General features: G+C 45.0%; 1 protein-coding gene across 2 annotated transcripts in view; it reads left to right on the top strand.

Annotated features, from left to right (window-relative positions):
• The window catches only part of RELA (RELA proto-oncogene, NF-kB subunit), a 94599-nt gene that overhangs the window by 39265 nt on the left and 37731 nt on the right, over positions 1-17603 (top strand). For both annotated transcript variants that reach the window (XM_029612200.1, XM_029612199.1), the window contains 5 exons: positions 3310-3455; positions 8217-8365; positions 12892-12983; positions 13209-13343; positions 13522-13626. In XM_029612200.1, the coding sequence (XP_029468060.1) occupies positions 3310-3455; positions 8217-8365; positions 12892-12983; positions 13209-13343; positions 13522-13626 (627 nt within the window). The remainder of the gene's footprint in view (positions 1-3309; positions 3456-8216; positions 8366-12891; positions 12984-13208; positions 13344-13521; positions 13627-17603) is intronic.

Below are 17603 nucleotides of genomic sequence, written 5' to 3'. Positions count from 1 at the left end.
TGACAGTCAAAGTGGAAATTTCACAAGAAATGAAACAGGAACTGCACTGGTGGCTAGACCTCTACATTATTCAGGAAGGAGCACCACACCGTCTATTTCCTCACCAAGCTTTGTTGGTGACTGATGCCTCCACTGGGGGGAATACACAGGACCCTTTCAAACTCAAGGAACGGTTATTCATAGAAACACAATTTCAGATCAACCTCCTAAACTGAGATATGCTCTAACAACTTTCATTCGTCTCCTCCAAGGGAAGAGAATTCTCATTCAAACAGACAACCAAATAGACGTGTTTTATGTGAATAATCAAGGAGGCATAGGATCATGAACTCTGCCAAAAGGTAATACTTATGTGGAAATAGGCATGCAATCATCCAGATGTCCTGCATGAGACCTACTTTCTGGGGATCTCCGACACGTTAAATCGCCTCAACAGAGTTTTTGACCACACAAATGGTCTGTGCAACAATCAACAGCCGAAAGATTGTTCAGTCTGTGAGGACTTCCAGCAATCAAACCCTTTGCATCAAAACAAAATAGAAAACTGGAAAAGTTTTGCTCCATTCTTCCATGCAAATTCAGTCTCTTCTGGGTTCTTTTCTGCCTGACTGGAATGCAGATCACATGTACGCTTTTCTACCAATTCCGCTGTTAGCCAGAACAGTGTGAAAAGTGCTCAAAGATCAGGCTTGTCTGCTTCAGAATGGCCCAGACAAGATTTTTGTGTGTTTCTGGTACAGCGGTCTAGCAGTCGTCTGATCCCTCTCAGATCAGATCCATGCTTATTAACTCAAAAACAGTGACTTCTGTTTCATCTGACCCTTTCCTCTCTCTACTTGACAGCTTGGATTTTGAGCACTCAATCACCGAATTGTCCTTACCCAAAGAGGTTGATGACATAATAGTGTCTGCCAGGAAACCATTAACTAGGAGAGCCTACAGTTTTAAATGTAAAATGTATTCCACATGGTGACAATACTGTTCCTTGGAGCCATTGGTATGCAACCCCTAAACTTACTGAGCTATTTGCTCTTGCTTTCTGCTTCAGTAAGAGAACATCTCGGTGCCATAGTAGCTTACCACACTGAGATCGAAGGTAAGTCAATCTCCACTCATCCATTAGTTTCCAAGTTCAAGAAAGGCTTGTCGCATACTAAACCTCCAGTAGTGAAGCCGCCATTTGAATCACTGGAGTCTAACATGGAAAGTAATATTCCTTGTAGCAGTCACATCAGCAAGAAGAGTCTGAGAACTTCAGGCTTTAGTTCATTATTCTCCTTATATGATATTGTGTTCAGTAGAAGAAATATAAGAATATCAGCTTTCATATTACCAAGCCATCCTGTTATGTTTTTCTAAGGCATAAACACATGAAGGTGAGAAAGCCCTTCATGCTTTAGACTGTAAAAGTTCCTTGACTTATTACAAAAAAAGAAATTAGGCTTCATAACTATTCATCTCTTACAATTCTAACAGACTGGGCATAGCAAAGGTCAAACATACATTGTCCAATGGCTATCAGAATGTATCGCATGCTGCTATGCTAACAGGCCTACGTACACCATCCAGGCTCATCAAGTTAGAGCCATGGGTGCATCAGTGGTTCATCTATGAGCAGTAACTCTCAAAGAATAAATAAATAAATAAATAAATGAATAAAACTGAATGTATCCTCATTGGAAGAAACGTCTCAGACCAAACCATTGCCCACAACTCTCTTCTAATCAACAACATATCCATACCTCTAAAAAGCTCAACAAAGGACCTCGGCGTATGGATCGATAAAGATCTCAACCTAAAACACACATAGCAGCCAAAACCAAGGAAGGTTTCTATAAACTTCATGTACTAAAACACCTAAAGCCGCTCCTCCACCATCAGGAATTCCGAACAGTTCTACAATCCCTGATCTTCAGCAGCTTAGACTACTGCAACTCAATGTTATTAGGTCTCCCCAAATCCACCTTAAAACCGCTGCAGTTACTGCAGAATGCCGCTGCAAGAGAACTGACCGGAAATAAAAAATCGGATCACATCACCCCAATACTAAAAAGCCTACACTGGCTACCAATCATTCAAAGAATTGAATACAAAACCCTGACGATCATCCATGACGCTTTACACAATTCAGTTAACTCCGCAGTCAGTAAAATGTTCCACCCCCACAAACCTCAACGGAACACCAGAACTTCTGAAAAACGTCTACTCGAAATACCCACATATCCCATGGCTAAGCTTACTAACACCAGAAATAGAGCTCTCTCCATAGCGGGGCCTAAACTCTGGAACGCCCTACCATGCTACCTCACCACTATCATCGAAAATAAATCATTCAAAAAAGAACTGAAAACCTGGATCTTCAGCCAGACTTTCAATGATGATTTAAGCAATCCACAATTGTGATGCCTTAAGCTTCCCATCCTTCTCCCCTCTTCTCTTCTCCGCTTACCTACCCCTTCCTCCTTCCATTACCTACCCCATCCCCCCCTCATTTCCTACTTTTCCCATTCAGACTTTCTTGTATTCAGAGCACGAGTTTGTACATACCTTCCTCGTTTTTCGTTTCTATTTTCTTTTTCGTTATTTGAATTAAATTATTTTTTAGTTATTCCTGTTACTTCCTTCTCCATATGCTAGTTGCATATACTTTTGTTTCTCAAATTGTTCTATGTATCATTGTTTCATTCCAATGTAAACCGGGGTGAAGGCATGTGCTAAACCTCGGTATATAAAAGCTTCAAATAAACAAATAAATAAATAAAGACATTTGCAAAGCTGCAGCATTGTCATCAGTATTCACCTTTGTATCCCATTACTCTCTCGACAGTATCTCAAAGAGTGATAGTAGATTTGAATAAGCAGTTTTGTGTACTGTTCACCCAGGAGCCTACTCTCCACAGTGGGGTCTGGGGTACTTATTCAGTAAATGCTCCGCTACAGCCCTCAGCTTGAGACTGGCTAATTCAACCCTGCTTGTCAATGGAGAAAGCAAATTTGCTTATTGTAAACTGTGTCTCTGTAGACAGCAGGATGAATTAGCCATGATAAATATTCACCCACCTTCCTAAAGAGTCAACTACTTAGCTAGAATTACCTCTAAAATCAACTGAGTGGGCTCACATGGAGAGCCCACTTGGGAATTCCCGCACATGCTTAGTGAAGCAAAATCTCTAAGAGCTTTAGAGAGAAATGTCTGTTCTGTGCCATCGGATGTTATCACCACATGTCATGGCTAATTCATCCTATCTACGGAGAACACCATTTATGGTAAGCAAACTTACTATCTCATTGATTTCTCACTGTCCCCAGATGCCAACTGTACTCCTTACGTGGAGATCATCGAACAGCCCAAACAGCGTGGAATGAGATTCCGTTACAAGTGTGAGGGGAGGTCAGCAGGCAGCATTCCCGGAGAGAGGAGTACTGACACCAACAAAACCCACCCCACGATAAAGGTCAGAGTCTCCAGGGGCAGGGGAAAGGGAGCTAATCTAAGCCACAGCTATGCCCTTTCACTCTTTCCCAATTCCTTCAGCTAAATGCACCCTCTGTTATTCCAGTACTAAAATCTCCCACCACAGCTCTGCCAGTGCACCTTATTTCTGCCCTGCAACACCTCTTGCTGTTTTACTACTGTTCCTCACTCCTTATAACTCTACCAGTACAGCTTATTTCTGCCTTGCAGCACCTCTTACTATTCCAGTAAAGACACCACCACCACCCCAAACTAAAGCATTACTACTTACCATTTAATTTTGTCTGTGTGATATTTGCTGTATTTTATGGTTTTGGTTGTATTCTGCTGAGGATAGCAATTATGGTCAGTAGAATAGAAGAATATAGACGAATTTGGGATTTGACACCCCTAGACACTGTTGGTACTGTTAACCCCCCCCCCCCCCCCCAAATTAGGTCAGACAGCAAGGAGCAAAAGTTTAAGAAGTTCCTGAGGTAGGTAGATTTTATGGGAAAATATAAACTTTGCTTGTGTCTATATAATTTATTTTCCTTTTATTGGGTGAGGAATAGGGTTCTCAAATGCAAGGAGAAGATCTCAGGGATGGGGAGAGGAGAAGATGAAAGAACTAGAGAGGGGGTAATGGAGGAGACAGGATTCTGGGATGGGAAAAGTGGAGGGAGAGAGAGGGAATTCTGGGATTGAAGGAGGGAGAGGAGGAGTTGGGTTGGATTCTAGGAGCTGGAGAGAAGGGAGTGGTAGGGAGGATTAGAGGTTCCTGGATTTGGGGAATAGAATCCAAGATCAAAGTCGAGAAGATGTGAATTGCAGTGGAGGAGGGCAGGGTAGATGAGGAGGAGGCAAGTGTCCCTTCTGTTCTCTGGTCCTTTTCTCCTTTGTATTCCCTCTCTCATGGCTTACCCAGTCTGGCATTGACATATATACACACATACACACAAACAGCGACAATCTTTTTCTCTCTCTCACACAAACATGCTACCTCCCCTCCCCATTCCCCTCTTTCTGACACATATATACATGTCCGCCCCCCCCCCCCCCCAGCTGATCCCCTCATCCCCCAGTGATACCCCACTAATTCTCTTCTAACCTCTTCAAAATGGACCCCTTTGCTCTCTCTGCTCCAGGCTCACCGCTCTCCTCTTGTTCCCTCCATGTTGCTTGTGTGGGGAAGGGCTGGATAGGAAGCAGAGAACTGTCCTCTGCTGAGTGAGATTCAACACAGCTGGAAAGCAGCAAATCTTCAGCCAAATTGCAGGACCCCCACTCTTGTTTTTGCTGTTCTAGGCACATGCTTAGTTTGCCTATTGATAAATCCAGGCCTGTATTGTATTGCTGGTAAATAAATAAATGTTTCTCTAGTTGTACGCATCATTATACAGTCCATGATACTTGGAGCTTAAAATTATGTCAAGAGACACACATGAGACAATAATAGGCTTCAGGAAATATATTTATTACAATAAACATGGTTAAAATTGAGAAGGCCATTAGCAGGATTTGATTTGAAAAACAGCCTCAAAAAGGCAAGATTTTAGGTGTGACTTGAATATATCCAGAGAAGGGACATGACTGAGGAAGGCTCCTTCCAGGCCTATAGTACAGTAAGATGGAAAACATGGAGGAAAAGGGCACAAATAGGAACAACTCACTCAGTGAAAGGAGGTCATAAAGAGGGGTGCAGAGACGAGAGGTAATGAGGAGTTGCAGCGAGATTCTTCTAGGTGAGTAGGAAACGTTTTGGACTGTATGCAGAAGTAAATGGTGAACCAGTGTACTGAGTTGAGAAGAGGGGTTGTATGGTTGTAGTGACCATGGAGAATGATAAGTTGTGCTGTACAGGTGAATTTTGGATAGAAGGTTCCGTGTAGATCTGTGAGGAATAGGTTACAGTTGTCTAAGTTTTTTATGTTTCAATGTAACGCCTCTGCCGTGATTGTTCTGTTGTATTGTAAACCGATATGATTTGTATATCATACAAGAATGTCGGTATATAAGAATCCAAAATAAATAAATAAGTGAGAAGCAATGAATAACTCACTCATTGGTAGTGAGTTCAAAAAGGAAGAGATGTATTTTGATAAAATTATAGAGACAGAAATAACATGTTACCAGTGTTGTGGATCTGTGCAGGGAAGGAGAAAATGAAGTCAAAGATAACTCCAGAGTTGTTGGTTGAAAGGACTAGGAAGATGACTGTTATCCACGGAGCTAGAAAGGGGTTTGAGAGGAAAGAGCCCGGACAGACTTTCTTATATGTTAAGTTTAAAGGTGACTTTACCTTTCATGCTAAGACCTACTCCCACGGTTTTCACTACTATCTTTATGCTGATGCTTCCTAGAACAATTACCTGCTATTAATTAAGTTGACTTAGAAAATAGCCACTGCTATTACTAGCAACGGTAACATGGAATAGACTTAGTTTTTGGGTACTTGCCAGGTTCTTATGGCCTGGACTGGCCACTGTTGGAAACAGGATGCTGGGCTTGATGGACCCTTGATCTGACCCAGTATGGCATGTTCTTATGTTCTTTCTACAGCATAACTTTTATCAAGAACCTAATTCCAAAGTTCATACTGCTTGTCCAGCTTCACCTTGGACAAGCAGTCTGAAATTTGGAATTAGGTTCTTGGTAAAAGTTATGCTGCAGAAAAGTTGTTCTAGGAATCATCAGTATAAAGATGATATTGCAAACTGTGGGAGGAGGTCATAGCATGAAAGGAACAAGTGTATAGAAAGAAGAGAAGGGGGCCCAGGAGAGAGCACTGGGTCTCACTGGCTAATAATGGTATGGCAGTGAAGGATGATCTATCACAGGGGTCGGGAACCAATGGCTCGCGAGCCAGATGTGGCTCTTTTGATGGCTGCATCTGGCTCGCAGACAAATCTTTAATAAAAAAGTAAAAATCTAATAAAACACCCCACCCTCCTGACGCCCCCCAAGACCTCCAAAATTAATTTACTACAACCCCCCTCCCCCTTCTGACCCCCCCCCCCAAGGCCTGCCAAAAGTCCCTGGTGGTCCAGCGGGGGTCCAGGAGTGGTCCAGGAGCGATCTCCTGGACTTGGGCTGTCAGCTGCTAGTAGTCAAAATGACGCCGACGGCCCTTTGCCCTCACTATGTCACTGGGGGTCGACCAATGGCGGCGGTAGCCCCTGGGACATAGTAAGGGCAAAGGGCCGTCGGCTGCCAGTAATCAAAATGGCGTCGACGGCAAGAAAGTCAATGCAGCAGAAATAAATTATACACTAGTCTGGATTTGAAAGAGGGGAGGCAGACAGGATAATAGTTAGTAGGTTATGTAGGATTCAGTGAAAGGTGTGTTTTGAGTGGTATGATCACATATTTGAGGGCAGCAGGAATGGTTGCGGTGGAAAGTGATAGACTGAAAATGTGACAGATGAAGGGAATGACTGTAGGGGAGAAAACTGAGGAACTGGATGGGAATGTGAGCAGAGGAACAAGTGGTGAATTTATAGGAAGAAAGAAGATGGGAAGTTTCTTCCTGTAATTTCAAAAAAAGTAAGAGGGTGGCAAGGGCTAAGAAGGAGAGAAGAATGAAATGGGTGAGGTGCAGTAAAAAAAAAAATACTGCCTTTTTCAAAGACTCTTTTCAGGTAAAGGAGAGAAGAGATGAGATTGTAACAAATGATGCAAGGATCAAGAGCCTGAAGATTCCTAAAGATATTAATGGTGACTGGACGAGACTGTGAAGGAGGGTGGTTAAGGGTGAAAGTTATCAGAACAGAGGTGGAGAAGCCTGAGAGCAGATTGAAGAAAGGTCTAAATCAAGACAATGATCAGGCTGGTGAATGGGGAGAGTAAATCACAGTTGGTAGGTCAAGCAAAGTTAACACACAGAGCTCCAAGACATAAGCATCGGGGTCATCAGCATGGAGGATAAAGTCTACAAGAAGAAGGGAAGGGAAAGATGAGACAAGGAAGAAGGAAAGCAGGAACTGAAAGTCTGTGAGCAAGAAGGGGAAGTACTGATTAGGGGGATCATGAAATAAACTACCCAGAGAGATAGTGGGCTGGATAGAGTGACCTCCGAGGAAGAAAAGGGATAGTTCTGATGAGCAAGAAGGGGTTGAAACCTGCAGGAGGGGAAGAGCAGCAGACACCACAGCCAAGTGAAATGCATGGAAAAAAAGATAATCTCTGTGACAGCAATAACGGAAACATTCAGAGCAAGAAGATGGGAGGGAGTGAGACAAGTCAAGAATATAGGTAAGATTGTTGGAGACTGAGCAAGCATCACACAGGGAATGTCAGAAAGGGAAGAACGAGGCAGGTAGAGAGAACATTGAAATGGTAACAGATGGATGTGCATAGAGGAAGTGAGGGCCAGGATTGGGACAGATATCTCAAGCTGAGAGGAGGAGGAGAAAGGTATTGGGGGTGACATGACAGTGATGAGGATAAGGTACCCTCATGGAAAGTTGTGATGTCTAGATGAGAGGAAGAAACCATTGATGCTCAAGAACAGCGGACCAGACAGAAGAATGGATAGAGAGGTGGAGAATGTAAAGAAAGGGATAATGGGCTCAAAGTTTGAATGGTTTGTAGTAGGGAATAAGATTGACGAGATTGAGTCTCAGGAAGAGGGATTATGCCTTGCACTATTAACTGCTATTTCAGTACCAAGACCCCTTCACACACAGCTCACTGACACAGAAAGTTTGTTCACATGGACTCCTGCTTTATTTGAGCCTAACTCCATGTTTTGTTTGTTAAGGTGAAAAATTACGTTGGCCCCGCCAGAGTTCGGATCTCGCTGGTTACAAAAGATCTTCCACACAGGCCACATCCTCATGAATTGGTAGGAAAAGATTGTAAGGATGGCTACTATGAAGCAGACTTGGCCCCCGAACGCAGTATTCACAGGTGAGCATTCATGCTATGATATCATGCAGGGTGGTGTCTCCTGTACTGTGTGATCCCATAGGAACCCTCAGAAATCTACATTGAAGAGACTGGAGGGCAGTGCCTCCTGTGCTGACAGATCCTGTAGGAAACCTCAGAATCTGCAGTGGAAGACATTGCATCTGACGTGACTTAGAATGATTATGGTTGTATACAGTTGTGAAGGCCTTACCCCGATGGGCGCTTGAGCCCATCGGGGTAAGGCCTTCCTCTCGCCCTACCGCCGCTGGACCCCCGCGCCGACCACGTGGGAGCCCCAGCTCGGCCCTCGATCCGCCCACTGCCTACCTCTGTGCTATTGCAGCCAATTGCTGCCGCCCAGCTGTAATTTTAAAATCAAAGGCGCGATCCGAAGCGCCATTTCGCCGCTACCACACGGAGGGACTCACCTCAGACGGCTGCAGGAGCTGGGAGAGGGGCCCGCGCGACCGGCGCTTGAGCCCATCAGGGTAAGGCCTTCCTCTCGCCCTACCGCCGCTGGACCCCTGCGCCGACCACGTGGGAGCCCCAGCTCGGCCCTCGATCCGCCCACTGCCTACCTCTGGGCCTGCCCCTTTGTGCGCCCCTTCGTGCGCACCTCTGCAACTACTTACACATCATTAGAGTACCTTCCAGCACTCAGCAACAAACTAAAACCCTGGACTCACCTCAGATGTACGTAGGAACTGGGAGAGGGGCCCGCGCGACCGGTGCTTGAGCCCATCGGGGTAAGGCCTTTCTGCGCCAGACAAACTCACTAACACTAATCACTGGGCTCTAGCCTCTTACCTGCATCTTACCAACAAGCAGCTCTCAAACAGCATTCAATGCAACCTGCACGCAACTCAGCAATCAACCAGCAACAGATAAAACTTCCTAGCACGCAGTAATTAAACGGACTCATAACCTGTCTCTTCCACTATTGTATTGGTCCTCTTACAAACATTCACATACAGTGATTGATATTTCTAGGAATTACACATTCGCCATGCTCACCTCCCACATTCCAGTTCTAAAATACTCTAACTTCACATCCAATACAACAAGAACGAATACTGTTAACCCATGCTACAGATCTCTCATTCCTATCATGACTTCCCCCTTCATGCAAATCATGGGTTTAATGACATTCTCCATCCTTCTACTGAACACACAATCACTACTAAAAAAGCCATACTATTAGGAGATATCCTTTCTGATGAGTCCCCAGACATATGTGCAATAACAGAGACCTGGCTCAAAAGCACAGACGTCTCAATAATAAACCAACTTCCAACAGACTCATATGATGTAATCTCCATTCCGAGACCCAAAAAGAAAGGAGGGGGTCTCCTACTGGCTGCTAAAAAGAAATTCAAACTCTCTCTGCAATCCAGCTTACCCCCACACAAGATCGAAATTGGGTTATTTAAATCGAAGAACCTTCAAATTTGCTTAATTTATGCACCCCCTGGCATATTGGAAAAAAACCCTTCCTCTCTTACGGAATATATCACCAAATACATTAACATCAACATACCGACCATCATACTAGGCGACCTAAACCTACATTTTGACCGCTCCCCTCTCACACCAGCATGTGAAGCTATTCTCTCCACTCTCAGGGCCATTGGATTTAAACAATCTGTTGCAGGCCCAACGCATAATGCAGGCCATACCCTGGACGTGATATTCACGAACTCTTTAATCAGCGTGGAACCCCCCAAATGCACACCCATACCATGGTCAGACCACTACCGAGTAGACACTAGCTGCACAGTTAATAGTAATCTCCATTCTACACACCCTAAATTTAGAACTATTGAATTCAGAAAAAAATGCCAAATGGAAGAAATCATTGAAGCCCTCACAGACGATCTCCATAAATTAGATCTTACTGATGCCAACTCAGCTTGTCTGTCCTGGCACCAACTCACCAGCTGCATTGCTAATCGACTATGCCCTCTAATTACAAAAGAGATCAACTCAGAGAGGAAAGATAAAAAACCATGGTACACCACGGACCTCAGAAATATGAAACGCGAACTCCGTAAACTGGAAAAGAAATGGCTTAGAAACCAAGACTCAACTCATCTACAAAAATTTAAATCGCTACTCCACAAGTATCGTAAATCAACTGATGAAGCCAAGAAAAACTTCTACACAACAAAAATTCACCAATACCAATTCAATCCACATGCCCTCTTCCAATACGTCTCTAACATTATCTCCCCCTCAATTAACATCTACTCTGAAAATGAGGATAAAAATAAATGTGAGAAATTAGCCTCCTATTTCCAGGACAAGATCACTAATATCATGGCTCGATTTACCTCCCCTTCTCTACCGGTAAATCTATTGCACACAAACACCACAAGCACTTCACCCATACTATCAAATTTTGAAACATCTACGACATCAGAAATTGAAGCAATACTAAAAAAAATCAAACCGGCCTTACACCCAATTGATATCATGCCAACAAAAACACTCCTTGCCATTCCTATTAGGATTGCACCTGCTATTTCTAACATCATCAACAAATCCATAACAGATGGGGTTTTTCCTACCCAACTTAAACACGCCATTATAAAGCCTACTCTCAAAAAATCTGATCTAGATCCCTCTGAACCGGCAAACTATCGGCCAGTCTCGAATCTCCCGTTATTGTCAAAAATCCTAGAAAAATTCATAAATAAACAACTCACAGACTTTCTAGACTAAAATCAATTACACTTCCCTTCACAATATGGATTCCGGAAGAACCATAGCACCGAAACCTTGCTTGTGTCCCTCTCAGACTCCATTCTAAAAACTATGGATACTGGTCACTCTTATCTTCTGGCGCTTCTTGACATATCATCGGCGTTTGACACTGTAAACCACAATACCCTCTTCTCTCTCCTCTCACAAATTGGCATCACTGGCACTGCATTATGCTGGATCCAATCTTTCCTTAAAGAAAGAACATACAGTGTCAAGATGGGACACCAAACTTCAAAACCCAGAAATCTATCACAAGGGGTCCCACAAGGGTCCTCACTGTCATCAACACTATTCAACGTTTATCTATCTCCGCTTTGTAAACTTCTGGTTAAATTGGATCTCCATCATTTCATATACGCTGACGACGTTCAGATCCTCATCCCCATCAATGATTCTCTGGACAATGCCCTGAAAACTTGGGATTCGGCCCTTACTGAAATAAAAGAGCTACTCATGGAAAAATGTCTTGCAATAAACACTAACAAGACCGAACTCTTCATCATCACGCCGCACAAGAACAACACCGCTAACACATCATCTATCCCAACAACAGTCGGCCCCCACTTACAGCATGTCCGCAGCCTGGGGGTTATGATTGACAATCACTTTTCCTTAAAAAATTTCATCTCGTCTACAATTAAAAATGGCTTCTTTAAATTACATACGCTGAAAAGAATTAGACCTCTTTTACATGCTCAGGACTTCCGGACAGTGTTGCAAGCCACAATCTTACCAAAACTAGACTACTGTAACGCACTACTTCTAGGTTTCCCAAAAAACACAATTCAACCTTTGCAGATGCTGCAAAATGCTGCTGCTCGCTTACTTACCAATACTCGACGACACGAACACATCACCCCAGCTCTCATGTTTCTACATTGGCTTCCCGTAACATACAGGATCACTTTTAAAGTACTCTCTCTCATCCATAAATCAATCCACAACCACGAGATGCAATGGTTTTCTGATCAGTTTATTTTCCACACATCTAATAGACCAATAAGAAACATCCACCAAGCCAAATTAGCTGCTCATCCAATCAAACACATCAAACACGTATCCACAAGAGAACGTTCCTTCTCTATTGCTGGTATCAACATATGGAACAATATGCCTTTGGACTTACGTCTTGAATCCTGCCACAAAACTTTCAAACAAAACCTCAAAACATGGTTGTTTGAACAAGCTTTCTATCAATGACTAACTTGAAAATCAGTTTTACTGTATAATTTCTCACCTACTCCATGGTCTTATTTCCTTCATCTAATAGATCGACATCTATGCCACCTCTGCGCCACGTTCTTATTTAATCCACTCGTTCGTTTCTCTCTGCCTTTCCCTCTTTTCCTCTTTTTCCCCGCCTTCCCATTGTGCGATACTGTGAATTGACTCTATCTAGACGTCAGGACCTTGACTTTAACAGGTTAATGGATTAAGTTACTCTGATTTTAAACTTTCATTAGTGATTATATTTACAGAAGCTATATCTTGGTCTCGGGAAATTGTTATTTATGTAAAACCTGATGATTTTGATTGTTTACATACTGTATTAACTGTTATATGTAAAGCCTGTTGCTACATAGTTACTTACTGTATAATCTGTTATTTGTAAAGCCTGTTGCTAAGTTATTGTTTACTGTAAACCGAGGTGATGTAGACCTATACGTACCGCGGTATATAAAAATCTCCAAATAAATAAATAAATAAAATATGTAAGCTTTCTGGCAACTCATTTTGGAATACATATGTTTTGTCATCTGCAGTTTTCAAAATTTGGGGATCCAGTGTGTGAAGAAACGGGAACTGGACGATGCAATATCTGAGCGAATCCGCACCAAAAATAACCCTTTTAATGGTAACTGTCTTGCTATTGACCTGTAAACCTCATTTATGCACCTTCTCCTCAGACATGCACAGACTCTGTATCCCTATGTCTTTCAGAGGTGACAGACTGTATCCCTGCACCCTATCCTCCTCTTTCTCTCAGTTGCACACTTTCTGTCCCCATCCTTGTTACCTTCCTTCTCTCTCTTCTAATTCTTCTCTCCATTGTTTCACACTTGTTGTCTCTCTCTTTCAGTGTCACTTGAAGAGCTGAAGGGGGACTATGATGTGAATGCGGTCTGCTTGTGCTTCCAGATCTTCATCAGGGACCAGTCACTGGGGCAGTTTGTGCCACTACCGCTAGTGGTCTCCCATCCCATCTATGACAACAGTAAGGAGCTCCTTATGGAGAAGAAATGGGAAGTTGTAAGGAATGGGCTTGGTGCCCTATGAACTAGATCTCTTCCAGATAACAAGGCAGTAGAATTTAGAAGAATATCTGTACTTTATGATCGCTCTCTGGGTTTTGAGAGGACACTGATTTGATTGACTTGCTGTTTTTGTTGTAGGAGCTCCCAACACAGCTGAGCTGAAGATCTGTCGTGTGAACAAGAACTCTGGCAGTTGCCTGGGAGGAGATGAGATTTTTTTACTCTGCGACAAAGTGCAGAAAGGTCAGTTGAGATAATGCACATGAGCCAGTATAAAATAATTCCTCTTCTAGCTTTCTGAACCATCTACTGAAAGAGTGCACTCTGGTGAAACAGTAGAAAAGCATGATTCCCTTCCTGGTTTTTGCTATTCAGTGTGTTAATGTTTTAAGGAAGCTAGGGAGATGGCACAAAATCTCTCCTTTGTGATGCAAATCATCTTTTGAACCAGTCTGAAGCCAAGGTTCCTTTCTTTGCTTCTCATTTTAAGAAGAGAAGCTGCGGAGTCATTCTTCACAGCATCGTGGAGTAGAGAGTTTCAGCCATCGTACGTGACACCTACTGACTCACTCCAGGATGTGCACACAGCAGGTTCTCAAGGAAGGTGTGGCATGTGCTTCCCAGCTGGAGGACTGTTATTGTGATGTCAGGGTTGGGCGAAGGATTCTAGATAACTGCAAATGAAGGCTCATGGCATTGTAGCTCCAGTTGGGGCAAGCTGTGATTGAATTGGAAGCCCAAAGGAGTGGCAAGAAACTACCAAGCCAAAAAAGAAGAAATAAAGACTGAGTGAGGGGTGAGTGGTGAGAAGGTATATGGCCACCAAACAAATGCATAATTTGATTTGTCTTGTGGCTGTTCTGTCCCTTTTGTTTTTTTTGTCAATGCAATCTGTTTGTGTTGCTGACTAAGCACTAAACAAACTCTGCAATGAATCCTGCCACTTCAGTCCAGATGGGTGGGTTATGACCCTATACCAGCAGATGGAAGCACAGAATACAGCTTTTCTTTGTAACATCATCGCCACTACTTAGGAGTGCTGTAGCACAGAGAAAACCAATATTCCTTTGATAAAGCACCGAATAGAACATAAACAAGATACAATTTAAGAAACTTTAAAAACTTCAAGACTGGAAGAGAAGATCCTCATTTAGCACACTACCTGTCCACATTTTGAGGAAACAGGAATAAAATGTCAGAAGGATAGACAGGAGATAGCAGACGAAGACTGAAGAGAGATATGATCCCTCTGTAAATATGTACAAGAAAGTCACCTTATAACATCTCTTTCCCTGTAGTACCTGGATCAGTCCAGACTGCTGGGTTTTGCCTCCCCTCTAGCAGATGGAGATAGAGAAGTTTTTGACGGACACTGCCCTTAAGTTGAGGTGCCACCTGCAGTTCGTCGGTATTTTTCTGTCTCCAGCAGATGGTGGAGGTGCAAAATCCTGCAGTCTGAAAGAAAGCTAATTAAAAAAAAAAAAAAAGAAAATTGTATAGACTCTACAGCCTAGTCAGGTCCTGGTGGGACCATCCCCTCTGGTACCGAGGCACTTGAGCAGGGGTTCTGAGACCTTGGAGCTCAATTATTGCAGCCGCCAGGGTTGACACTAGGGAGCCCGGTTCACTCATCCTGCAGGGGGAGAGTCAGGAGCCTGTTGACAAAGGTCACTGTTTAAAAAAAAAAAAAAAAAAGATTTCCTTAACATACCTAGATCAGTCCAGACAAGCGGGTTTATTCATCCCTACCAGCAGATGGAGGTAGAGAACAAAACTTTGGGCACTGCCACTTATACGAGAGTGCCACCTGCAGTCCCTCAGTATTTCTCTGCCTCCAGCAGATGGTAGAGGTGCTAACCTTGCAGTCCTGACTGACTGGATATTTTTAGGAAACTTGCTCCCTGAGATGACAGGCTCCTGCAGAAGGGTCAGACCTCATGTTGAGCTGGGCGAATGGGGGGTTGGATACCCCTAGTCAGCTTCAGCCCGCGACCCTGGGACTACTGACAGCCAGTGGTCTGATTCCCTCAGTGGGACCGAAGCCCCTCAGCCGGCCCAGGAGCAGGGAAGTACCGTTTCTTTTTATGTTTGGGGTTTGTTCTCTTTTCTGTGTACTGGGCCTTTAAGACTTAGTCTTGTTAAAAAAAAAAAAAAAAAAAAAACTGGCAGCTGTCTGCATTGCATCGGCAACAGTTTGTGAGCGGTCTAAGCTGCTTAACAGTCTGAAATCTCGGCAGTTTCGTCGGGGACAAGGCTGACAGTAAGGGGGCGGATGGGGGAAGTCCTCTGGGGGTAGGTGGTCCCAGTCGGGGCATTTTTTCTCCGGTGGGGGTTGCTTGCACTGCTCTTTGAGCCGCGTGGTTTTTAGCCACAGCAGAGGCCCTTTCAGCGCGCCGGTGGGAATTTACTGGGGCAGTATGCCATCTTCAGGTTTGGCCAGCAATCGGGTGGTGTGTCCCCTCCCCTTCGTGTTCCAGGCCGTGTGGTAGAGAGAATATTTCACTGTTTCTGATTGTTTTGGGCCTTTTCTCTTTGACTGTACTTTGTGATAAGTGCTGCTATGACTGACAGGCAGCTAAGAGAGGCCTGCAAAGCCTGTGGCAGCCAATCCGGTTACCTAACTGACCTCCTCCTTTGCACGGGCTGTGCTGGAGGGGGGGGAGGGAGGCTCTGAGAGGCCAGCAAAACCGCGGAAGGCTCCGCGGGCTGCAGCGGTAGCATTCGGGACTCAGGAGGGGGTGGCTATGGCAGCGAAAGCGGAGCCTGATGGAGGGGTTTCTCCCTGGGGTTCCGGGGGGTCCCCACCGCTTCTGTCCCTCATGGTGTGGCCAAGGGCCGCAGGCTCGGATATCTCGGGTCCTAGTAGCCCCAAGCACCCTTCGGGGGCCCCGGGGTGGTTTTCGCCCAAATTTGTTCTTTTGATGCACGAAGCCTTCTTGGCGAAGCAGGCAGGGTAGTGTGCTGGCACAGGCTTGGAAAAGCAGGGGAAGGTTCCCCATAAGACTGCCGCGGGCTCGCAAAACCTGCCTATTGAGGGACGGACGGCGTGCTTGGACTTGGAATCGGAGGATTCGGACGCGTCTAAGGAAGAGGAAGTTTCCTCGGAGGCCGATCGGTATGGAGACCCCAGTGGGGGCCGTCCTCTGGATCCGGGGGATTCCAAAGCTGATCAGGGGACCTCGGAGAGTCCGGAATTGGAAGGCGATGATCCACGGGTGATCTGTCTTTTCAGAAGAGAGGAGCTTCATCCACTTATCCCTCAGGAGTTGGAGGAGTTGGGGATCAAGCTCACCCTGGAGGATTCCGATGCGGAAGGGATTAATCCGGTGCTGGATGGTCTACGGAGACCCCCCAGCGCTTTCCCAATTCCAAAGAAGATCCAGAAGCTGATCGATAGGGAATGGGATTCCCCTGACTCGGGTCTGCGAGTCGGCAGGGCAATGTCCAAACTTTTTCCGCTTCTGCAAGACCATTTGGATGTCCTTAAGGTCCCAAAGGTGGATGCGGCCATTTTGGCGGTCACTAAGAAAACCACTATTCCGGTGGCTGGGGCTTCCACTCTGAAGGATGTTCAGGATCGGAAGTTGGATGTGCATCTCAAGCGTGCGTTTGAAGTCCTAGGGCTTGGGCTACGAGCAGCAGTTTGTGCAAGTCTGATGCAGCGGGCCTGTTTGTGTTGGATCCAAAAGCTGCAGAAGCAGTCAGCATCCGGAACTCTTTCCCCAGTCCAGGCTCGCCTGGAGGCCGGGGTTGCCTATGGCGTGGACGCCTTGTACGACTTGGTAAGAACCACGGCCCGCACTATGGTGTCTGTGGTGGCGGCCGCCAGACAACACTTGTGGCTTCGCAACTGGTCGGCAGATATGTTGTCGAAATCTCAGCTCTGTAACCTGCCTTTTCAGGGAAAACTGCTGTTTGGTGAGGATCTGGATCGTTTGATGAAGTCGCTGGTTGAGAAGAAGGGCAATAGATTGCTGGAAGATCGGAAGTCTGGACGGAAGCCCTTTTCCTCTCAGCCTCGCTTTCGGGAGACATGGCGTTTTCGTCCAGCAAGGTCCTCGGGGGGGCTTCGGGCCCCAGGCAGTCCTCACACAGGCAACAGTCCTTTCGGGGAGCTGGACGGTCTTCTAGAGGCGGGGCCGCCCAGGGAATGGGTGGCAATAAGGCCTCCAATGAGATCTGGCAGGTCCACTTCTTGTCTCTTGTAATCTGCAGCTGGC

Source organism: Rhinatrema bivittatum, chromosome 8 (assembly GCF_901001135.1).
Source record: "Rhinatrema bivittatum chromosome 8, aRhiBiv1.1, whole genome shotgun sequence".
Classification (NCBI taxonomy): domain Eukaryota; kingdom Metazoa; phylum Chordata; class Amphibia; order Gymnophiona; family Rhinatrematidae; genus Rhinatrema; species Rhinatrema bivittatum.
This window is presented reverse-complemented; position numbering and strand designations above follow the sequence as displayed.